This window comes from Xiphophorus couchianus, chromosome 12 (assembly GCF_001444195.1).
Source record: "Xiphophorus couchianus chromosome 12, X_couchianus-1.0, whole genome shotgun sequence".
NCBI classification, from domain to species: domain Eukaryota; kingdom Metazoa; phylum Chordata; class Actinopteri; order Cyprinodontiformes; family Poeciliidae; genus Xiphophorus; species Xiphophorus couchianus.
In genome coordinates, this window is record NC_040239.1 from 1,052,078 (window position 1) to 1,077,273 (window position 25,196).

A 25,196-nucleotide genomic window follows, 5' to 3' on the forward strand; every position below is an offset into this window, starting at 1 on the left:
TACGGGTTGTCATGGAAACAACATCTCCATCTGCAGCAGGCGCAGCATGGGAGTGTGCGTCAGATGGTTGTCAGCAAGATTCACACACACACTGAGTGTGTTGGACAGAGACCAACATTTCAGCCAGAGAAGAAGAAACAAGCTGTTCCCCATAAAATGAAAAAATGAAACTAAAATTAGTTCATATCAGATTTTTTATGACCAACTGGTGAAGAACATCTGAACATTTTATCCTGGAACATTTTATCCTGGAACGGTGAACAGCATCAAAAAGCCTAAGTGAGGGCGTGCCATGGTGGCGTAGCGGTTAGCGCGACCCGTATTTGGAGGCCTTGAGTCCTCGACGCGGCCGTCGCGGGTTCGACTCCCGGACCTGACGACATTTGCCCCATGTCTTCCCCTGTTTCCTGTCAGCCTGCTGTCATATGAGGGACACTAGAGCCACAAAATACCCCCTGGAGGGGTAAAAAGAAAAGCCTAAGTGAATCTGAAATCCATGTTTTCATCTTTGTCATTCGTTCTGTTTTCTAGAGAATCTGAACTAATTCCTGCTTTAAAGCTCCAGATGAAAACTAGATGTTTATGTTTCAGAACGCTAAGTTCCAGATCTCTGAAGTAACATTTGAATGTCATTGCATACAACATTTTTCTTGTTTTTAATTTCCGGTATTTCATGTTCACATGCTTCGATGTAAAACATTTTTTGATAACTTTCAACGACCCCAGACTGTGCTGAGTGATTCTGAAGTCTGCAGATGAAATGCAGAGAGTTAGGGTTAGAGTTCACTCAGATACAACATGGCGTTGATCCAAAATGGCTGACTTCATGTTGGGTAGGGACCGAGGCTGCAAGAGACTTTTGTAGATTTTGCTGAGATACAGACGTGTAACAAATTTCATGATCGTCTTTCAAAGAATGGCTTGGGGTTGAACTTTTAAAGGGGGCGCTGTGGAGGAATTAGGCCACGCCCACCAAATATTGGGCTGCATTGCGGTTGGACAACGATCCATCCTAATGAGTTTGGTGAAGCTTGGCTGAAACATGGTAGTTAGAGCCAAACGTATGATGATGGCGTTGATAAAAACAGGAGTTTCAGCGAACATTGTTTTTGCAGAATGTAACAGTAAAACTGCAGTACTCAGAAGACGCAGCAGATGGCAGCAGAACAGCCTCTCCATTAACAACCATTGAACAAATTACCGTATTTTCCGCACTATAAGGCGCACCACATTATAAGGCGCACCTTCAATGAATGGCCTATTTTAAAACTTTTTTCATAGGGTTAGGGTAGGGTTAGGGTTATTCTATGCATTATAAGGTATAAGGCATAGAATAGAGGCTTAGACTTAGACTGACTTTATTGTCATTTTGCATGCACGGGGTGTATACAGAACGAAATTTTGTTGCATACGGCTCAGAACAATGTTTGAGGTTCCAATGTTATGAGGTTACAGTAGAGGCTGGGGTTACGTTATGCATCCACTAGATGGAGCTGCGCTAAAGGGAATGTCAACAAAACAGTCAGATAGGTCAGTCAAACTTTATTAATAACAATTATTAAAACAAACCAGCGTTCTGAAAACTCTGTTCATTCCCAAAATGAATAAACTGTTGTTTTATTATTTTCCTGAGGTAAAGTAAGTGACGTGGTATTTTCGTGACACAGTTTATCTTTTAACAACAGCAAGGTATAACATGTAGTGGAGGGGAACTTTTCCTTGATTCAATAAACACGTAAAAAACAGTCTGATACTGTTACTGTAAATCAAATCACAATATAGATCCACTTCCACTATAACCATTGATTGGTTCATGTTAAATCCTCTGCTGCTGCTCTGTTCCCGTGTTTTACTGCGTCACTGATCGTCTTGAGCTTAAACTCTGCATCGTAAGTTCGTCTCTTAATAGGAGCCATTTTGGGCTCTTTACACAAAACCCAGCCTGCACCGCGCGCTTCTTCTTCTACGGGGAAAAATGAAGTCGGCAGCTGCTTACTGTAGTTGCGAGACCAGTTGTGGCTCAATATTGGTCCATATATAAGGGACACTGGATTATTGTAAGAGCGGAAATACTCTTTATGGAGTTGTTTTTTACTGAGGAAATCTGGTGCCGTAAAAGGTCAGTTTGACCTGAATAACTTGGAACTCCCTTCCCTTTTCTTGCTTGCAAAGCATAAAATTGGACCGAATTGTGATGGGAGGAAAGCTGTTTAGACCTATAAGAATAACATATGAGTGATGGAGTGGCTTGTTTTGCACTTTTGAAATGGAGCAGATGTTGGAGGTCAATAGGTCTGAATATTCCCAAAGAAACTCCAATACACACTCATTTGAAAGCTGATAGAATTCTTACGTAAGGACACACGTCAAAGTAATGCTATTGGTCAAAACTTACCAACTTACACCAATGAAAATGAGATTCTATAAAACAGACTGACTCTAAGAATGAGATGAGATTTTGGGAAGATTTTTGAGATTTGACTCTGTACTGTAAGATGATCTGTGGAACAGTGTAATAAATCTCCACCCGCCGTGGCCTGCAGCTAAAGGACTCGTCTCTGAGTATTATTTCTTATCTACAATTATTGTTACAAAGGCTCGGGTGTTGATTACTTTGGACTGGGAGAGGGAGGTGCGCCACACCGTGGCGAGTTCGTTATCGCACATTCAGCAGCTGCAGAGGCATTATAGCTCTGGGAGTGGAGACACGCAGCTGCTGCTTACGGTTTCGGTTGAGGTCGATGTGCGTTCTTGATTTACTACCACATCACCTCACCTCCACATCCATACATCTCCAACTCCAAGCCTACCTTCTGCTGCACATCTGTACTACTGCTGTAACAACCAAATAAAGAGAGATTCTCAAGCAGGAAATCCCCTCCTCAGTTTGTCCTGATTGACACACAGTGGCGAGTGTAAACATTCCACCAGCCTCAAGTTTAAAACGTAGAACCTTCGCTACAACTACAATTAAGAGTTTAAGACCTTTTTCGATCCTACATTATAAGGCGCACTGTCGGCTTAAGAGATAATTGAAGGTTTTTAGATGCGCCTTATAGTGCGGAAAATACAGTACGGTTTCATATTTCAACAAGCACCATCTGTGACTTGGGCGCCATGGCTACACCCACCACTGAAAACTCTTAGCGCTTTAAAGTAAGTGAGACCAGCTTGTTTTCCATCATCTGACACAAAATCGTCTAGATTAGGTCAAGGGGGTCAGAGATGCAGCTATCCAAGAAAAAAAGAGTCACTTCCTACTAGTCAGACTATGATGACACTGGATCGTCAGGCATCCCACCAGGATCACTCATGCCAAGTTTGGTGCCAATTGACCTTTTTATGTAAAAGTTCTAACGTTTTGTTTGTTTTGGCGAGTACGCCAAGTTGGCCGCTCCGCCACGCCCCCTGAACATACACGAAAGGTCAATTTTTTGATAACTTTTGAAGCCCTATGCTTGCATCCTGACCAAAAATGAAGCAGATAGGTCAAAATCCCTAGGAGTTTTTTGAAATTCAAGGTGTGTAAACGTGAAAAAATGGCAAAATTTTCCCTTTGACCCAAAATGGCGCCTCCCTGTGCATTTTAGGGGGTACCTCACAGGGACTTTTTTTCTTGATTTGAGGGGATCTCCCGAGCTTCAGATCTCTACGACCAAAGGTTTATCCTATCTCACGCTGTGGAGCAGTTTGGCCACGCCCACTTGTGACTGAACTGAAATCTGAACATTTCTGGCTCGGGACAATTTTGGTTAAAGTTTGTTGAGTTTTTTTAAAATGTTAAGGCGTCCAGAAATAATAAGAGATCTTGTGATGAAGGCTTTTGCAGCGCTTTCGTTACACAACATAGAAAAGCATAAATTATTCAGGCTTGAAGGATAAAACAGATTTTAAAAATGGATACATGAAGTAAGCATCAGGATGACACGGTTTCACCTGACTTAGTCAGTAGAGCTTTAAACAATGCCGCCATCTGCTGGTTGAGCTGGAGTAATACACACAACAAAACTGTCAGAGAGCAGGAAATTATTTATTGCTGGACGCTCTGCATTGGTGTCCGTAGAGATACACGTGCTGCAGCTGGTATCTCTTGTTCTGGGTTTCCATGGGATGCATGACCCGGCTCCGGTCCACTGCCGTGTTGAAGCCCTGATCGCGTTGCATCCCGAACCGCAGGTAGTGTTCCGAGAAGCGGTGAGACATCACTTTGAAACCAGTCTGAAACAGGAAGGAGTGGGTTAAAGCCAACCCTGCATCTGTCCTTCTTCTCCCCTAAATCTATCAATTAAATGTTTCCAAAGCTTCAGATCATCTAATCAAATGCTAAACTCGTCTCACCTGCATCTCATGAACTGTTGGTTTCTTGCTGCCGTATGTTTGGTTCCAGGTCCAATATAAAGGATGAGTCTTCCTCACCCTGAGAACCAAACATCAATGGAGAATTGACTGACTGACCCCAGCCCTAATCGGCACCGAACCCAAAGTACAAGCTGAGACAACAGCAGAGCAGTCTGTCCTTAACGTGGGCTCACAGTAATACTACTAGTAATACTGCTATGGTAGTACTACCTGTGTGAAAGGCTGGTCTCAGGACAGCAGCAGGTTTGGATCGTTTAGGAATGGCTGACTGTTATTAATATGTTATTAATTATTTACCTGAAAGTGCTGAAAAATTCAGGGTTGTTGAATCTCTCTGGCAGATCCGGATCGGTGCGGTAAAAGTCACAAGTTTGATTCTTCTGATCCTCCATGTCTGATTGCAGAGACAGTTCAGTTAGCAACAACAAAGGTGTTACCATGGAGACAGCAGGGACAGGCCCCGCCCCCTTCTGCTGGGATTTCCTTATAAGGTGGGAAGAATTTCTTTTTGTAGATTGTCTTCATTCAGAAATTACACAGCAACAGCAGATGCTAAAAAAATAGGGTCAGAACCACCAGAACCAAGACGCATAACGGCCAACCACCCCGTTTGAGGCTCAAGAGACAAAGACATGGAGAGACAGAGAGAGAGAGAGAGACAGAGGGCGAGAGAGAGAGAGAGACAGAGGGCGAGAGAGAGAGAGAGACAGAGAGAGAGACAGAGAGAAGCACAGGCAGTGAGGAAATGGACCTCAGGCCTCTCTCTCTCTGTCTCTCTCTCGCCCTCTGTCTCTCTCTCTCCCTCTCTCTCTCTCTCTCTGTCTCTCTCTCTCTCTCTCTGGGAGTGGTGGTGGTGAGTCTGCGGGTGGTGAGTTTGGGAGAGTAAAAGTGTCTCAATCGTTTTCTTTTTTGACCTTTTCTTTCATGTATTTGTTGCTTTCTAATATTCTTTACTTGCTTTGGTTCTAAGTCTTGGGTTCTGGTTCTGGTTTTTGGTTTTTGTTTGTTTGTGGGGATGGCGTCTCCAGAGCCGCCGCCCCTCTCTTTGAGAAATGGGATTCGGATCCAACCTGATCCGACAATCCCAGTTGAAACGGTTCTGTTGACAGTTGGTGATCTAGTTGGTCACAGCAATTTAATTTATGCTTCCAGAATGAATAAGGGAGTAGTGATATTTTTAAGAGAAGAGCGCTTTGTGAACCAGTTGATTGTCAGCGGGGTGACAGTAGGCGGGGAGTACCTGCAGGTGTCGCCGCTTGCGGTGCCCTCCACCCGGGTCATTGTGTCGGGCGTGCCGCCGTTCATTCCTAATGTTTTGTTGGAGAAGGAGCTCCAGCGCTTTGGGAAACTGGCGAGTGGTTTTAAAACTGTTGGTTTGGGATGTAAACATGATAAGCTGAAACACGTTCAGTCTTTCAGGAGGCAGGTTTTTATGTTCTTAAACTCTGCTACACAGACGCTAGAAGCTTCTTTCAGAGTGAAATATGAAGAAGGATCTTATATGGTTTATGCGAGTTCTGGGAGTATGAAATGCTTTGAGTGTGGGGATGTTGGACATAAGCGTTCTTCTTGCCCGCATAAACATCAGGAAGCTCAGGTTGCAGTGAGCGGAAGTGCAGAGGAGTCGCGGGTGGTCGGGGCGTTTCCTCCGTCAGCTGAGGGCGGGGCGTTTCCTCCGCCCGCTGAGGGCGGGGCGTTTCCTCCGCCCGCTGAGGGCGGGGCGTTTCCTCCGCCCGCTAGCTTTGATGCAGGAGAGGGAAGCAGGGGTTTGAATAAACATATTGTACAGGAAGATAGTGAAAAAGCTGGAACCGGTGTTCCCAAGGACTCCTCAGAGGGGAGTAATCTGGAGGTAGAAACAGATCAAATGGTTGGCTGTGTTGTTGCAGAGGCTGTAGTGTTGCCTGAAGGTGGCGCTGCAGAGGCTGTAGTGTTGCCTGAAGGTGGCGCTGCAGAGGCTGTAGCGTTGCCTGAAGGTGGCGCTGCAGAGGCTGTAGTGTTGCCTGAGGGTGGCGCTGCAGAGGCTGTAGTGTTGCCTGAGGGTGGCGCTGCAGAGGCTGTAGTGTTGCCTGAAGGTGGCGCTGCAGGGGTCCAGTCTGCTGCGCCACCTGCACAGGTAGAAGACATGGAGTACGACAGCGACTCAGACAGTGTCTCAATCGCAGATTCACAAACATCTAGTGGCGATTTGTACACTCTGGAGGAAATTAATGAATTTTTGGATGAAACATTTGATAAACAAGTTAAGGTCCTTGACTATTTTCCTCATGCAGAAAAATTTATCAAGAGTGTATTAGTGGTTCGGAAAGTGGTTGGGTTTGAAATGTTAGATGAAAAGAAACGTTTCCGGTTAAAAAAACACCTGACAAGTGTCAGGAGACAGGTGTCAGCAAAAAAAGCGAAAGGTTCAAAGCGACTGAAGATTCAGAGATAAGATAATGAGTAAAGTTTACTGGGTGATTTTCTTTCTTTCTACTGTCTCTGTCTGATCTGCCTCTCTTTTCTATTTGTATGAATAATATCAGGGTGGGAACTTTAAATATCAATGGTGGGAGGGATCCACTTAAAAAGATGGTTTTGGAGACGATTAGGCAAAAGAAACTTGATGTTGTTTTTTTTACAAGAGACACATACAGACCATGAAGATGAGGTGGAGTGGGGGCTGAGTTGGAAAGGGGAATATTTTTTGTCTCATGGCACAAGATTATCTGCTGGTGTAGCAGTTTTATTCTCACCAGCTTTGGACATTAATGTTGTTTCTCATTCTGAGTTAGTTCCAGGAAGGATCCTGGTGATTAGAGTGGAAATAAAAAAAACCCTTTTCTGTTTTATGAATGTTTATGCACCAAATCAAGGGGATCAAAGGCTTAACATTTTTAAAGATATTCATAGTTTTCTGCAGCAGTCTAATCAAAATGAGTGTGTGGTGTTGGGGGGAGACTGGAACTGTACAACGAGTTTTTTAAATGATAGAACAGGGGAAGAACCTCATCCTCCATCGTCTTCTAGATTAATTGAGATGATGGTAGAGGTGGGTTTAGTGGATGCTTGGAGGACCAAACACCCCCAGGATGTACAGCACACCTGGGTGAAAATGACGGACGGGATAGTGTGTGGGGCTCGTTTGGATCGTTTTTATATTTTACATACGGATAGAAATAGATGGTTAAATTGTTTTATTTCTCCGGTTGGTTTTTCTGATCATCATCTAGTTTATTGTTGGGTAAATTGTATTGTTTTTAGTAATTATCAAATATTCGTTGTATCATGTAGCCTAAGGCCTCCCTGGGAAATAGAGGTGACAGCTACTCTCAGCAGCTGTTGCCCTGCAGGACGTCCTACGAGACAGAGGTGTTAGTTGCTCCCAGCAGAGTTTTACAGTCCTGCAATAAACTCTGCTCTGTTCTTCGTTGCTTTGAAGATATACAACGTGTCCTATTCGACGCCGTGCCTGGAGCAGAAGAATCTAGAGTGTAGATAACATGTGTCTAGATAGTGAATGTCATTAGCGCTGCAACTATGTGATGAATTGTTTTCCCCCTCCCTTTGAGAAGTTGCAGCGCCCGATGTAAGAGGGTTTCTAAAAGCAATAAAAAGCGAGGAGGGGACAAATGTGTTTCAGAGCGGTTGGAGATTTGTAACTGAAAGCACATCTCTGTCTGCTCTCCTCGCGAGAACAAAGAATCTAACTCTCTTGTCTTTCCTGTGTTTGTTTAATGTGTCTTTAATAGGTATTTAGACCTGACATTTATCTAGATTTTCTTTGCTCGAGTAACATTGGATGTAAATCGCATTGGCATTTTAATACGAAATTACTTAAAGATAATCTCTTTTGTCAAAAGTTTAGTGACTTCTGGTATATTTGGAAAATGAGAAAGTTAGATTTTATGTCATTAACCGAGTGGTGGGAGGTTGGGAAGGCTCAGATAAGAGCTTTTTGTCAACAATACACAAGTTATTCTACATCAAAAATTAAAAAAGTGATTCAGAAATTAGAACATGAGATAAAAGTGTTGGAAACTAATGTGTCTAATAATGCTGAGAGTCAGCTGAGGGTTAAGAGGGATCAGTTAAGTTGTTATTTACATGAAAGGGCTAAAGGGGCTTTGATTCGATCAGGGTTTATTTCAGTGACAGAGATGGATGCCCCTACATCTTTCTTCTTTAATTTGGAGAGGAGTACCAACAGGGCAAAACAGATGAGTTGCCTCCAACTTGCTGATGGAACGCTGACTGCTGATCCTTGTGCTATGAAAGAACACGCCGTGGCTTTTTACGGCAACCTGTACAAGAAACAGACATGTGACGGAGGATCCATGGAAACTTTGCTGGATGGTCTCCCGCAACTTGCCGCTACGGATCGGGAAATTCTGGATGTTGGAGTCTCGATGGAGGAACTGACGGCTGCTGTCGGACAAATGTGTTCTGGAAAGAGTCCAGGAATAGATGGTTTACCTGCGGATTTTTATAAACATTTCTGGAGGTTGCTGGGGGAAGACTTGTGGGAGGTGCTACAAGAGTGCGTGTCAACGGGTTTTTTGCCGTCATCCTGTCGGAAAGCTGTTCTTTCCTTGATTCCAAAAAAAGGAGATTTGACTTTATTGAAGAACTGGAGGCCGGTCTCTCTCCTGTGTGTGGACTACAAATTATTTTCTAAAGTGCTTTCCAACAGACTGAAAAATGTTCTTGAATTTATTATACATAAAGATCAATCATATTGTGTACCTGACAGATCAATTAAGGATAATCTTTTTCTTTTGAGAGACTTGTTTGATATTTATAGAATATATGGAATTGATGTAGGAATTATTTCATTGGATCAGGAAAAAGCTTTTGATAGGGTAGATCATGTTTTTCTTTTTTCTACTTTAAGAGCGTTTGGTTTCGGTGAGGGTTTTTTGTCCTTGCTGGGGTTATTATACAATGAAGCAGCTTGTGTTGTTAAAGTGGGGGGTGGTTTAAGTCGTCCTGTGAAACTTCAACGGGGGATTAGACAAGGTTGTCCAATATCTGGTCAACTGTACTCTATTATAGTTGAACCTTTTTTGCATAGGCTTCGTTTTACTCTTAATGGTTTTGTTCTTCCAGGTTTGTCACATAGTTCAGGTTTAGTTCTCTGCTTATGCCGACGATATAAATATTTTAATTCGGGATCAGAATGATATTTTGAGTCTTCAGTGTTGTTTGGAGTTATATGAAAAAGCCTCTTCGGCTAAAGTTAACTGGGAGAAGAGTTCTGCAGTTAAAGTTGGTTTATGGGAAAATAAAACTCTCCCTATGTTGCCTGGGGATATGCACTGGGTGGATCAGGGTTTTAAGTTTTGGGGGGTTTTTTTGGGAACAGAGACTGCTTTGAATAAAAATTGGGAGGGTGTCATGGAGAGAGTGTGTGCCAGATTATCTAAATGGAAATGGCTGCTACCTCAGTTATCCTATAGGGGAAGAGTGTTGGTGGTCAATAACTTGGTTGCTTCGGCCCTTTGGCATAAATTGACTGTGTTGACACCGCCAGCCTCTCTTATACAAAGACTCCAAAGGACTATAGCGGATTTTTTCTGGTCCGGATGCCATTGGGTGAGGGCTGCGGCTTTGTATCTACCCGTGGAAGAAGGAGGACAAGGACTCATAGACATCACGTCACGGATTGCGGCCTTCAGGCTGCAAAGTTTGCAGAAGATGTTGTATGGAGTTGGAACGCCATGGCTGGATACGGCACGTCTTTTGCTACGGAAAGCAGGAAGGATGGGGTACGATAAACATCTTTTCTTACTGAAGCAAGGATCTGTGGACTTGACTGGACTTACTCCGTTTTATCAATCAGTGATAAACGCGTGGAAGACTCTCATGTTTGAGAGAGAGACTCAAATATCACCTGGGATGTGGCTTTTTGAAGAGCCTTTGTTTGAAAACATTTTTCTCTCGTCACAACTCCTCTCATCCGTTACGCTACGATCTAGGATGATAGAAGTGGGTTGTGTGAAGTTGGGACATTTATTGAAGCTGTCTGTGGACGTTTTAATGGAGAGGTTGAACATGAGGTCTACCAGACTTGTTTCAAAGTTGAAAGACGAGGCGTGTGCGTCCTTGCCAGAGTTTCTTAGAGCGTTTGCTGTTAACGGTACTCTGTCTGACCAATGGGATGATGAATGTGAGTACAGTTTTCCTTCCCTGATCGTCTCTCCTGCGGCAGATCAGTGGCAGAACGATACAAGTTTATTGTTGTCTATCCGAGACACCCCGTTGGGGCGTTTTGAAAATCTGGAAAAGAAGGCGTTGTATTGTACTTGTGTGAAGGTTCTGAATTTACGCTCTCTGGCGGGAGTGAAGGTGTCGAAGTGGACTGAGTGTTTTGACTCCGGCTCTACCACGGGAGGCTGTTGGCGGTCCCTGTACAAACCCCCTGTTGAAAAAGGGTGGGTGACCTCCAGTGGAGGATTGTGCATGGGGCCATAGATACGAACAGGTATCTGGCGCACCTTGATCCTGGCATTAGTGTTTCTTGTTGTTTTTGCTCTCAAGACGAAACATTGTTTCATTTATTTGTCGAGTGCGTGAGGTTGAAGTCTCTGTTTGATCTTTTCTGTTGAGTTGATAATTTTTTTTTGGTTTGTTTGTGTTTTTTTTGTGTGTGGTTTTGACAATAGGAATGTAAAATAAAGGAATTTTAAACCTCTCTCTCTCTGTCTCTGTCTCTCTCTCTGTTTCTCTCTGTCTTTCTCTCTCTGTCTCTCTCTGTCTGTCTCTCTCTCTGTCTCTGTCTCTCTCTCTCTGTTTCTCTCTCTTCCTGTCAAAGTGAAATCAGGGTTGAAGCAGCAAAATGTTGGGGCAGTTCACTTTGCCTCTGAGCCGCCATTTTCAACATCCAAAATGGCTGACTGTTTGCTGTTTAGGCCTTGACTGCTAAAAACTACAACAACAAATTGTTTTTAAATGTGCAGTCTAGGTGCCTTTGCTTTCCACAGTCTTTGCTGGAGAAATTTGGCCCCTTTAATGTGTTTAATTATGACTTGTTGAATTCAGAGCAAAATTAATGTAACATGTTCAGTGAAACAGAAATTATTTCAATGCTTTACACTTAAAACTGACTTTTTTGTGACAGACAGCTTGCTCTTTAAACTTTGCCATATTTCCAAGATAGCAAAAAATACACATTAAAATGTACTAATATTTATTTAACTGTATTAAAGGTAATTCCCTCTGCGATTTGACAAATTAGAGATATGATTACATATTTATCTGTTACCCATAAAACCATCTCTTCCATGTGGCTAAAAGTTAGTTTGGTATAAAGTGGAGCTAATAAAGATCAAAGACAAACATACGTCATATTTAAAAATAAAATCAATGCCTGATGCTACATTTGAAAAATAAAAAGACTAATGGAACTAAATAGCGCTGGCTCCGTGGTCTGTGGAGACGGTGGTGGAACAGAGGACACCGTCTAAACTCAGTCCTGGACAACACCAGCCGTCCTCTCTGCACTGTTTTCCTTCAGGGACTGGTTCCTCTCACTGGGTTGTTCCACTGAGAGGATTAAAAACTCCTTTGCCCCACGGCCCATTAGGCTTTATAATGCTGCTATCTGTAGGAGGGAGACGGGCTAACTAGTATTTTAACATATTTAAGCACTTTTACTAGACCTCTTTTTGGTGGTAATGTATTTATTTATTATATTCGTGTATCTTTTATGGATGTCTCCAGCTGTACGATTTTAATGCTGTGTGGATGTGAATTAATGTGTGAGCAACAGATAACCTCAATTTCCCTGTGGGATTAATAAAGTTTAACCTAACCTAACCTAAATTGTCTTTTTTAAAAGAAACTATGAATGTTGTGGCCCTGCGACAGACTGGCGACCTGTCCAGGGTGTACCCCGCCTCTCGCCCGGAACGTAGCTGGAGATGGGCACCAGCAACCCTCCAGACCCCATTGGGGACAAGGGTGAACAGGAAATGGATGGATGGATGGATGGATGTTGTGACTTTATGAACCAAAAATGTTACAAGAAATTCATCCGTTTTTTGCTCTAGTCTGAGAAGAAAACATTTGTTTAAAAATCAGGATGATAAGAAAACCAAACAGCTTTCTATTCCACTCCCACAAAAAACTTAAGATATTCATTTCATAATTATGCGTTTAGTTAAACGTTGCAACATCACAAAATCACAATCTTTATACCAGTATGTTAATATTTTAATTGAAGATTTGAAGTTTCTCTTGCGTATTTGTAGCATTTTGTAGCAGTTATGTTGTGACTATTCTTTTGCATTTATTCTTTTTTCTGCTCAGTTTATCATATCAAACATTTTTATACTAATGTGCTGTCATACTACTTTCTTAGAATTTTCTGTAAAGATGAGGAAAAAAACATTCCCATAATTCTGTCTTTTAACTCAAAACGTTACATGTGAAACTAACAAGGATTAATAACATCATTATATTCAAGTTCATATGACCTGCTTTTCCATTGCATATATTTAAGAAGGTATTCAATCTAATAATAATAATAATAATAATAATAATTTGTCATGACTATAAGCAAAAACAATAACAAATAGACCCTGATGACAGTCCGTCTGTATGCAGGATGATTAATGGTTCATCAATCGATAATCCGAATGAATTTGGTCCAATAATCCAAAGCTAAATTAAATGTCCTACTGCAAGGCTGCGCTGATGGTTCAGAAAACCTGACATAAACAAGGTCATAAGTAACAAATTAATTAACATTCACATTTCAGGGTTATACTCTTATCCAACATAATTAAACATTCAAAAATAAAATAATTGTTATATTTCATAAAGCATTTCTCAGTAATCATTCAAATTAATTTAAAGTTAAAGATTACGGGTTTTACATTTTTTTTAATCGCTACTGTAGGGATTTAAAATGGGCCACCACATTTCTGCTAAAAAAAAACAAAGTACACAAAATAAACGACTCACCATGGACTGGTTGCCAGAAAGAATAAAATATATTTGTTTGGTTGTTTTCTTTCGGCCCGATTCAGAAATATTCTTTAGCTATCTCAGAAATACGCCAAACACAAGCAGGTAGCCACAGAGCGGACCCGAGTTCACCTGCAACCCGGAACTGAATAGTGTGCTGTCAGGCTGACCGCCTACGGAGTCCTCTAGGGGACATGGGAAAAAAATATTTTGCGTTACCTCGCAAAACTTTGGCTTCCCCTCGCAAATAGGCTTGCTGCAATATTTGCTGGTGTATTTTGTGTGCAGTCACGAATGTTAATTTAACATTTCAAACATGTATATTGTTCAGGAAAACTGATTATTTTTAGTGCTTAATACAGTTAATCTTACAACATGTGTAAAAGGTATATTCAACACTCTTATTTGGAACAGTTTTGTGTTGAGCATTCGGGACTGGGCCAAAATGCAGATCACTCAATGGGGCCTCCCCGCTGTGAGGCCAGACCACGGAGCCATAAAATTAGCATTCCCGGCAGGGCAGGAGCACTGGATAGATTTCACAGGTATCTGTGAGATTTTATCTCAGGATTGTTCTGTGCCTGGGATGACCGTGGGAGCCACAGGGGGTCAGGGCCAGCGGTCCGCTCTGTTGTTTTGCCAGAGACCAGATGGCCCTTTGATCTTTGCCGTAAATTAGGGGGAGTTTCCACGTTTCTCTGAGTGCTTAAGGGAGTTTCCAGGTGGTCAACAAGAGGAACGCCTTGAGTGCATAAATTAAATAGAAAAACACCTCCTTACTATAACATTTCGTGTCAGCACAAAAAATTCAGAGAGCGGCCAACATTTTGCCTTTTTTACATCGGCTCTCTCCAAAGACGCGTCTTTGCTTTTTTGTTCGTCTTTGTTTTGTGTTTGTCTGTCTTTCCCTTGTCTGTCTTTGTCTGTATAAGGTAAATAATGTATATCTCTGTTACTCTGCAGCTTTGTTGATTGATTCTTGCGTTGCTTTGTATGGAATTAAACTCTGTGATCTGTGACGTCAACGCGCTTTGTTGTTGTTTCACTTTAGCAGCGCGCCGCCGCCCACTGAGAGGATCCGGGAAGTTTAAGGAAGAAAGAGCCAAACGTTTTGTCCAAAGTTAACATTAAATTATCTCTTCCTTAATAATATTTAAAGTGTCTAAATGTGAAGCAAACTAATGGTGGTAGAGCTGCACGGGGTTCACTCAGGGAATCTCATCCGTCAATCATCTCCAGGCCACTTCTTTGTTCTGTCACGATTATCGATTTAATCCATTTTGATTATCTTGCTTCAAACTTTACAAGGACTGCGACAGACTGACCAGGACAATCAATGCACAACTGCCAACGATCTATGACACGGTCAACAGAAACTATGACCACTCCGCCACCCGTTTCCTCATGCACACGACGCCACTCACCTTGCCGTTCATACCTAGTGACGTCACGCCCGCATCGACACGCCCACCACCCAGGTGTGAAAGCCGCGTGCTCTTGTCATATCAATAATTACTTATTTCATTCATATGGCTCTTATGAGCCACGTTAAAAAACAGTTTATTATTATTAATTCTTTGGTGCAAAAAACTGATTGAAACTCGATTTATTCACTGCATGTTTATGTCTGTTAATTAGGTTGAGATGAAACTGAACATGAAAACGGCCTTTAAACCATTCAGATACAACAGAGACACAATCAAAACTGTCAGGTGAGTTATTACCCCGCAATAACTCAGAAATAGTTCAAATAGTTTGGATATATTTTTATTTCTTTCCTACTTACAGAAAGTTTCTGTTTATATCCTAGGTTTGTGGTGCATTTCTATACTAAAGAAAAAGATATAAAACTTCAAATATTTCACAAGGAGATACTAACATACATGGAAAAACCTCACATAACCTTATATTAAAGCAGAAAGTAGGCGGCCGTAAGACAGGATTCAGTTATGCCACACGAACTGATCAATAGATTATTGCGAGGAAACGCAAAAGAAAAGAAAATTCCCCACGTCCCCTAGATAAAGCAGCGGTCCCCAACCTTTTCAGTGGCGCGGACCGGGGGGCGTAAGTAAAGTATCGGTGGGGGGGCTAAGAAACCGATAGGCGAAATCCGCGAAGTAGGAAGCTTTATTTTTTTTACAATTATTATGCAATAAAATATTACATAATACATTGAAACCAAAGAACAAAACCTTTTTACAGGCCCAAACATTTGTTTAACAAATAAAAAGTACTCTATAAACTTTTTTTTTTTTTTTTTACAAATAACTACTGTACTGTAAAATAATAATTTTAATGTGAACTGAAAGCGGATTCCCTGCCCGAATTGCGGAGATCAGCGCCGCCACACCGCGACCTGAGTTATTGGATTAGAACGGGAGAAAATAAAATATGATTATGAAAAAAACAAAAAAAAACAAAGTACAGTAGGACAAATAGTGACTCCCGTGTATTTCACTGCTCTTCGCTGCATCCTGACTCCGCTCTGTAGGGTTTTTTTTTTTGATAAAGCCCGCGGTGCAGGTGTGTTTCTTCAAGAGAAGAACATAGTTATCGGTTGTTGCTGTCGCTCTTTTTTCTTCTGGGCAAAAAGATTCTTATAAACCGACATGCCACCATCGATTATGTTAAATTTGGCAAGCAGTTTTACGTAGGTGTACATATTAAACCGCAACGTTGTTGACACACAGGTAGAGAAGAAGCGGAGAGACTGTTTAGCCAATCAGAATGCAGAACACAATGCACGATGCAAATCCGCGAAGCAGAGAGACCGTGAAAGGTGAACCGGGAAATAGCGAGGGTTCACTGTACTCTGATGTTGTTTTATTACTCTTTTTTTTATTGCAAACAAAGAACATATGTGAACAACATAGAACAATAATAGTTACAAACAGATACAACATAAATGAGCTTTACAGAACATAGAACAATTATTTTACAATGTCAAAATCAAATCGGTGCTGGAGGGTTGCAGTTCTTTAAGGGCAGTTATGATTTGAATGGCTTTAGCATTTGAGCTGATTTTTAAGGATTCTAAATAGATATTAATAGAAGATAATAACATCTGGAAATTAGGTTTTTGTTGTAAATGTTTGGAGGTGTGAATATGATATTTACCATAAATAATAAAAAAGTTGACAACATATAAAAATTCTGTCTTGACAAGTTCACATTTCTCCATCCCAAACAAAATATCCTTATCTGTTAAAGTAATATTGAGATTTTTTTGATGAAATAAAATTGACATATCTCTCCAGAATATTTTGGTATAATTACAGTCCCAAAAAAGATGAACAAGCTTTTCCTCATTATTTTTACAAAAAGTACACATAGGGTCCAAATCCCATTTATATCGTTTTTGTTTTGTTACTCATTCTGCTGCAAGTTGGCTCAATTTTGACGCGCAAGACGTAACCGGTAAAATCCGGTTTAGGATTTTCAAAATAAAAGATCCGGAAGTAGTTCATTATTTCTTGCGCGGCCCGGTACCAATTGGTCCAAGTCCACCTCGCTGCAGCAAACAGAGAGGGGCGGGGCCGGACCGCTGTCAGTCTCATACCTTATATGGAAATGGGACTATTTCTTTCCGGAAATGAAGGGGGCGCTAGTGACACTATTTCCTGTACCGACCGTGTTATAATAATTATACTAATAATAACGTATTTTATTTGACAACGCCTTTTAAAACCCAAGAACACTTTCAACATTAAAAATACAAATTAAATAGTAAAGAAATGGCTACAAAACGTGATATGTCACGTGGTATGTCTGTCACGTGGTATGTCACTTTTTTATTTTTAAATCTTTATTAAACCTTTATTTAAAATTATACTAGTAACAAACAATCTAGAATAAGCAACAATAAGGAAACATTATGGAGATGTATTTATCTATCCTTACACCCAATCTATCTCAAACAAAAGTAATAAAACATGAATCAAATCAATATTTTGGAGACAAATGTACATTAAGAGCACATTTATCCATCCATTAATTATCATGATTGATCCCTATAGTGGGGTCATGAGGGCTGCTGACCCTGGACAGATCGCCTGTCCGTCGCAGATTAAGAAAACAGATATAAACAAATGAAGTTCAAATAATATATTTTGATGTTGTGAATGGTATTCTTAAAATAAATAAGTTAAAATCTAAAATATAATGGCCTCTGGCTTATTAAATAAGAACTAGATGGAAAAGAGGTTTGGTCAGTAAAACATTGAGTCAACAATTTTGGCCAACTTAGTACGTCCATTCACAGAGCACTTTTGTTGTTTATTTGCCAAATATTTTTCTTATTATTCACATTGTGAATATAATTTACAAACAAACCAAAGGACATCTGAACTTCTAACAAGTGCCATTCAGAAAACTATAATATTTTTGGTTGCAGGGGACCTGGCTCAGCTATTATCATTGTTTACCATAATGTCTCATTGGAAACTTTTGCTATAAGGACTCCAGTTCAACCAGTAAACTGACTGGTGTCCCACTATTCCATTTAGAAATTCCATATCAATTCTACCAATTGCAATCGATTCATAAAATAAAGACCTTAAATATCCAATTGTTGCAAAACCCAAAGAGATTAATTAAAACTTTAAATGTAGCTTCATCCTGGAAAGACTCACACAGAGAGAAAGTTTTAGAAAGTTTATTTGACAAGAAATAATCTTTGGGGCTCGATCTTTTTTCTATATGAAAACCTTTTTGAATAAAGTCACTGGTTACATAAATTAAACCAATGTGTAATTTCTAACTATAACTGTCTTCATCTCACCTGCTCAGCCAATCACCTGATCATGTGTCTCCATCCCAGCCTAACGGCGCCGGGCTCATCTCTCTTCATAAAGTCAGGATACCTTTAATCTTATGTTTGTATTATGACTTTGTATCTGAACAATATGTTTCTGTATGTGCTACTTTATTACAAAAAACCCAACAGTTGATTCTGTTAAAACATAAACTTAGTTGTATGTCAGGTTTGTAAAGAAACTTTGATTCCAGTCATTGTTCAAAAAGTATAGGAAACATTGTATTTACACATATAAAATATTGCAAGTTATTAGCTTTGCTTGCATTTAAACTTTTTAAAACAAGGTTATCCTATTGTTAAACAATACTGTTACAATATATTTACAACTACATTATTGGTTCTACTCTCTCCAACAAATTACAGCCACAATGTAACTTTGTGTGGAAACGGCACCATTTCTATGAAAACTAAATAATGTAAATCAACTGAACTACAACAAAAGGAACATTCAAAAATGTAAATAATATTGAACGAACACATTATTAAAAAGGATGACTGCACAAGTCAAAAGGCAAATATTCTTTAGCAGAAATGATTTAAAATGGCATGTCACAAAAATAAACTAACAATGTGTGACAACTGAAATGTGTGAAAGACTGAGGAAAGCAACTAATATTCTCCTTGCATTCAGTATTGACAGTCAGTGCAGTGTCCAGGTCGGCCATCACAGTAGTTACCAGGGTACTCTCCTCGTCTTCCATTGCCGGTGAAGCCCACAGTCTTTATATCACCGGTTGCAGGAAAAACACGTTACAACCGCAAAAGGAATCCGGTTTTCTGCCTTGAATGTTTTTGAAAATTTGCCCCAGTTGATCTCACCTGTTAATGAAAAATCGATTTCATGTAGTTGAAATCTAATTTCACATGTTTTAGGTGAAAAAAATCAAAGGTCCTTACCATCCAGCCAAGCAAAGTGAGTCTTCTTCCTGAAAACTGGGTCAGACTCAACGGCTTCAAAGCACCTGCAGGTCAAAGCCAAGGTGAGGTAAGCTGAGTCTCCCTGTGCTAGCGCCACCTCCTGGAGAACAGCTTCAAGAACATTCAGAGGCATCTGAAAAAAACAAAAAACCAAACAAAATAAAAAATCACATTGCACATTATGATCAGTAAAACAGTAGTTAATAATTGCCATTTCACCAAATACTTTGTTACTCTTACTAGTGTAGTTTATTGCAGTTACTTACTAAAACTATATTGAAGTAGTGCTACTCGTCTTTAGAGTATCACATCTGGGTACTACACCCAAATATAATGGCAGCTATTAGTTTATAAAATATATTAGACTTTCCAGAAATTTAACATTGGTGTACAAAACATATTTAAAAAAGATTAACCTTTAAAAATAAAAGAAAAACACTAGAAAACTGGTAAGTATGTAAAAAATATTTTATATTTTTCAAGTGTAGTTTTACATACCGTTATGTTGAACCATAGCAGTTTGTGCTAAATGGTTCTGTAGCTTGTATTAGCAAAGGGAACAGCAATATTTATGTTCATGTTGCAAATAGATACGTGAATCTGTATAATGAAAAGAAAAAATAAAGTTTGAGCATAAAATACATTTCTCAATTATACATGTTATCTACTTTTCTATTTTTATCTAATGGTGCCCTGCGGGATAATAATTAGCTATGCTACATGCTAAAACTAGCCTTCCCCTGTATGAATTACGAAGTTCACTAGTTTACAGCTGTTAATTGTATTTTCAACCTAATCTAGAAAAGCGTATTGATTTACTATGTGAAAACATTTTAAGAAGGTAAAAATACCTTTTGTTGACTTTGTGAGTTTTGCATCGTTGATCGTGAGCCGAACACCAGTGGAAGAACCTGAAACTTCTTTCTTTCTTCTTCCGTTCCTCTTAACTCCGCGTCTTTAAGGTATTTATACTAGTGATTATGAAAATAGCGCCCCCTTCATTTCCCTATGACTCTCACCTTCTCAACCATCAATGTTAGAAGTGTGAAGTCGCGAGTTAGAGCCCAGAGTGTTTTATCCTTTTTAACCTCCGTACAGTCAGATGTGTTTTTACTACAAGAATGTTCACTCCCGTTTTTAAAGAATTACACCCGGTGGCAGGACTTGTGGCCACGGCCGTCTATATGGAGCGGCTCCAATGAAAATAAAAATGACGGCGTGGCCATTTTAATAAACAACCCGCACATCTTGGTGAAGGGGAGCACCGTGGTGAGAGAGGGACGAGCACTTTTAGCAAATCTGACTTTTAACGGGCAGGATTTTAACCTCTTAAATATTTATGGCTTTAATGACAAACAAGACAGGTATGACTTTTTAGAGGAACTGCAGCCCCACATGCTGGGAACAAAACCTTTAATAATTGGGGGGGATTTTAATTGCATTTTATCTAGAAAAGATAGGAAAAGAAATAGACAGGATTTTAAGGTAGACAAAACATCACTTTTATTACAGAGAATCGTTAGGGATTTTAAACTAGTGGACTGCTTTAGAACTATGCATCCTGGAGAGGAGGGCCACACCTGGTTCAGTGGTGATGGCTCTATGGCCTCTCGCATTGATTATTTCTTCATCAGGGATTGCGCCCTAACTGATGCTAGATTGTCACCAGCTTTCTTTTCTGATCACCTCCTTCTGTCCTGCACGCTTTCACTTCCTTCAGGTGCGACGACCGGGAGAGGTCTGTGGAAACTCAACCGCTCCCTGCTGGAAGACCAGGTTCTGGTCGGCCAGTACCGGGAGCGGTACCACGAGTGGCAGACCCTCCAAGACCTGTACGAAACACGAGCACAGTGGTGGGAGATGGTGAAAGGTAGGACCCAGACTTTCTTTCGACAAGCAGGGAAAAATAAAAAGGAGAAAGAACAGAGATGCATGATGGGGCTGCAGAAAAGATTACAAAGATATTATTTTCTAAATCAAAAGGGAATGGATTTTAATAAAGAAATAAGAGAAGTAAAAAAAGAAATGAGCATTTTAGCAGAAATAAAGAGTAAGGGAGTAATATTAAGAAGCAGAGAGAGAGAAATAGAAGGAGAAAAATGTAACATACTTTTTTAAGAAAATTCTAAACAATCCAAGTTTTATCTCTGATTTAAAGTCAGAAAATGGAAACATTGCTTCTAACATAGAAGAAAAGAAAAAAGTAATTGAAAAATACTATAGTGATTTGTACTCAGAAAAAATGGTAAAAGGAAAAAATATAAAAGAAATTTTGAATTTCCTTGAGAAAAGTATAGAAGAAAGTAGTTTTTTAGAGCAGGATTTTACCCTTTTAGAGCTTTTTCAGTCAGTGAGAAGTTTTAAAAGAGGAAAGTCTCCAGGCTCAGACGGACTCCCTATAGAATTTTATTTAACCTTTTACGATATTTTAGCACCGGATTTACTTACTGTTTTTACTGATTTTAGCAAACTAGACACACTCCCCGATAGTTTTAGAACAGGAATTGTTACACTTTTATATAAAGACAAAGACAAGACAGATCTTAAAAACTGGAGACCCATCACCCTTTTAAACGTTGATTGTAAGATTTTTAGTAGACTTTTAGCAGCCAGGATGCGTCGAGTGTTGGGGGATCTAATCCACCCGGATCAAGCCTGCGCCGTCCCGGGAAGGAGGATCACGGACAGCCTGGTACTGATCCGAGACACCATCTGTTTTGCGAGAGACAGACACATTCGGCTGATAGTCCTAAATCTAGATTTTGAGAAAGCGTTTGATCGGGTCTCGCACCAGTACCTCTTCCAGGTACTGCAAAAAATGGGTTTTCCTGGGAGGTTCGTAGCGTGGGTGGGACTGCTGTACCGAAACATCTCCAGCAGATTCATGGTTAACGGGTTTCTGACAAAAGCAGTGAAAGTGAACTGCGGTGTCCGTCAGGGTTGTCCGTTATCCGCCCTTCTCTATGTGGCCTGCGTCGAGCCGCTGGCGCAGATCTTGAGAAGGGACCCACAGATTTTAGGTGTAACGATACCGGGGAGTGGAGGGCAGGTAGCGAAATGTCTTTTATACATGGATGATTTTAACATTTTATGTACAGATCTTTTATCAATAGATAGGATTTTTCAATTAACCGATTGGTTTGGGAAAGCATCAGGGTCAAAATTAAACAAAGAAAAAACAAAAGCAAAATTTTATGGACCATGGAAAGAGAATGAAAAATTAGGATGTCAGTTTCAAGTAACGGAAGAAGAACAAAAAATACTGGGAGTAAAATTTGACAAACATGGAGAAGGAAAGACAAACTGGATTGAAATAACAAGAAGAGTAAAACAGCGACTGGGATTCTGGGGGATGAGGAACCTTACGATAGAAGGAAAGATTTTAATAGTTAAAGCTGTGATTTTACCAGTGTTTTTACTCACCAGTGCTGTTTTTATCCCTCCTAAGAGAGTGTTTTTAGAACTACAACGAGCCATTTTTTATTTCATATGGAACTCTAAATGGGAAAGGATAAAAAGAGAAATCATGTACAAACCCAAAGAAAAAGGAGGAAAAGGAGTCCCAGACCTTCACTTGTTTTTAGGCAGCCATTATACGAGCACGCACCTGAAACAAGCCATGAACCTTTCCAGCAATAACAAAACAAACACGATGACCAGATTCTGGTGCGGGTCCTATCTTAGAAAACTAAAAATGATAAAAAGTGATTTTAGAACTCCAGTAGCTTTTAACCTTCCTCCAGCATATGCTTTTATACGGAAATTTTTAGAACATTTTAGATTGGAAGGAGAGGAGAGCAAGATTTTAACAAATCATCGTCTTATTATTTCTGTTGTGCAGGGCCGGGAACCAGTGACTCCAGTGCGCGGCCTCCTGTATGGAGACGCCTCCACCGTTTGGCGCAACGTGAGCCATCCCGTCCTTTCAAACAGACTCCAGGATGTCATGGATGGTGGCTCATGGGATCCTGCCAGTCAGAGCCGTTATGCACTCCCGCGGCATGTCTGCAACGTCCATCTGCCCCCGACCCGGTTGTGGCGCGCCGGAGTCGGTGAGGCACCTGCTGTGGGAGTGCAGCGCTGCTGTGGACCTGTGGGCAAAAGCCGGCTCCTTGCAATTCCCACACTTGCCAGCAAGGGAGGTCCTCCATGGGCAGCTAGTGCTGTACGGGGTGAGCCAGCAGAAAATAACGAAAAAGGACTTTGCTGAGATCTGGCTCACCCTAGCCACCATCAAAGACGCCACTTGGACCTCCAGAAACTTGCTGGTGAGCAGGCGCAGGCAGATGCCCCCCGTGGCTGTGATCCGGATGGCAGCAGCAAAAAGAGGAACATCAAGGGCTGCAGGTGGCGCGCCAAGGACACAGCCACCAAGAAGAATCGCCTGCGCCTCCGTGGACGAAGGAGCCGGCGCTCCACGAACAGAGGTCCAAGCAGCGGCGGCCTGGCCCTCCGGGTGAGGCAGGAGGGAAGGAGCTTCAGGGCAGGTTTCCCCTCTGAGCACCAGCGCTGTTTGGAAGGTCGGGACGGCTCCGGACTTGGGAAGGGGTCACCCCGGTCCTGCTCAACTTTTAATACACAGAGATTTTGTATTTTATAATTCTTGTTCTTAGCTTCTTTTAGCCTAAATTGATGAATTTGTAAGTTTTTAGAAATTTCTGAATAATTGCAACAATGTAATGTTTTTAAATGTTTACAGTAACAATAAAATTTTTCGAAAGAAAAAAAAAAAAACCTTCATTTCCGGAATGCAATAGTCCCATTTCCAAATAAGGTATGGGACTGACGGAAAGGTCCGTCCCCGCCCCTTTCTGTTTGCTGCAGCGAGGTCCTTCTCAATTGGTCCGCGGACCGGTTGGGGACCACTGCCCTAGAGGGCTCCGTAGACCGCGACAATAAAATATACTGGGGGGTTTTCTTCGAACCTCTTCAAGTTTTACTGCCATAATTTTAGTTGGCATGTTTTATTTTGTATTATTTATATTTTTTGTTATTACGACTCTTATTTTGAAAGGTTAAAGTAGGATGTGGAATCCAGCATGTTGCTAGGGAACCAGAGAAAGAAGATGCATGCGATATGAAAGCTTAGCTTTAGCAAGTGACTGTAAAAGGGTAATTTAAGTTTAAAGAATTAATTTAATAACCTCATTTCTACCTTGAAAGGAAGGCTCAGCCAGCGAGGCTGCATTAAACAATAAAAGACAACATAAAAAATAAACTTTACATTATATTGGCAAACTAAAAATAAAAACATATAAACATATGTTTATATGTATTTATATCGGTTTTTATGTCGTTATTGACACCGTCTCACTTAAGTTTATGTTGTATTTTAGTTCGACGGTGGTGTTGGTGTCAGTGGGTCAAAGTGAAATTGTAACAAGAGCAACTTTAAAGATTGACATTAAAGCTGACTTCACACCAGCAGTTCAACAACTCTTTATTGCCAAGAAGAAGAAGAGGTGGAAGTGATATCAAGAGTGGGAAGATGGCGCAGCGTGTAATCGCCACAATAAAATATGGGTTAATCATTTTTCCGCTGGTTACACATGCAGCAATTAATTGTGGGTAATACACTTCGCCGAAGCCCGCTTCGTCAAGTCCACCTTTCTGCAGCAAACAGGAAGGGAGGGACGGACCGCTGTCAGTCTCAGACCTTATTTGGAAATAAGAACAAATAATAATGAAACTAGAATCAATGAATCAAAACCCAAAACAACCAAAGATCCTAACAGAAAAGGAGAGAAGAAGAGTCTGTCTGCAAACCAAAGAAAAAACACTCCGGAAGTGAAGGGGGCGCTATTTCCTATATTATCCGTGGTTTCCGGCTTTTATTTTCTTCTGAAATCTGTCATATATGTTCACCTTTAGGAAGGAGTTTCACTGATTCAAAAACTTGTTATTGCATTTATTATCTCTAATGTCCACAAGCTCAATTTGAATCTTATGGAGTCTTGGAATAAAGAAATTAGGTAAATAGTTTTTAACTGACTGAATGAGGACATTAGTGAAACTATATAAAACTTTTTAATAAATTGTTAGTGAACAATCAGCTCCAAACTTCCTGTTAAATTCCTCCAAACGTAGAATTTCACCATTTCCATCCAGTAAATGAATAATTGACCAGATTTGTTTATTCCACCAATTTTCT

At 40.6% G+C, this 25,196-nt stretch overlaps 1 protein-coding gene and 1 long non-coding RNA gene across 2 annotated transcripts; both read right to left on the reverse strand.

Annotated features, from left to right (window-relative positions):
- Nucleotides 1-4,011: 4,011 nt before the first annotated feature.
- Nucleotides 4,012-4,968, reverse strand: pierce1 (piercer of microtubule wall 1). The gene is made up of 3 exons (XM_028032831.1): nt 4,657-4,968; nt 4,339-4,417; nt 4,012-4,218 (listed from the first exon to the last, which is right to left on the reverse strand). Exons 1-3 carry the CDS (start codon nt 4,797-4,799, stop codon nt 4,027-4,029), a joined length of 414 nt encoding a protein of 137 aa, XP_027888632.1. The 5' UTR covers nt 4,800-4,968; the 3' UTR covers nt 4,012-4,026.
- A 13,730-nt stretch (nt 4,969-18,698) lies between these two features.
- LOC114153987 (uncharacterized) lies at nt 18,699-23,819 on the reverse strand. The gene is made up of 5 exons (XR_003597449.1): nt 23,781-23,819; nt 19,897-20,041; nt 19,544-19,645; nt 19,025-19,178; nt 18,699-18,946 (listed from the first exon to the last, which is right to left on the reverse strand). It is a non-coding gene; the product is annotated as an uncharacterized LOC114153987 (long non-coding RNA).
- Between the last annotated feature and the right edge of the window lie 1,377 nt (nt 23,820-25,196).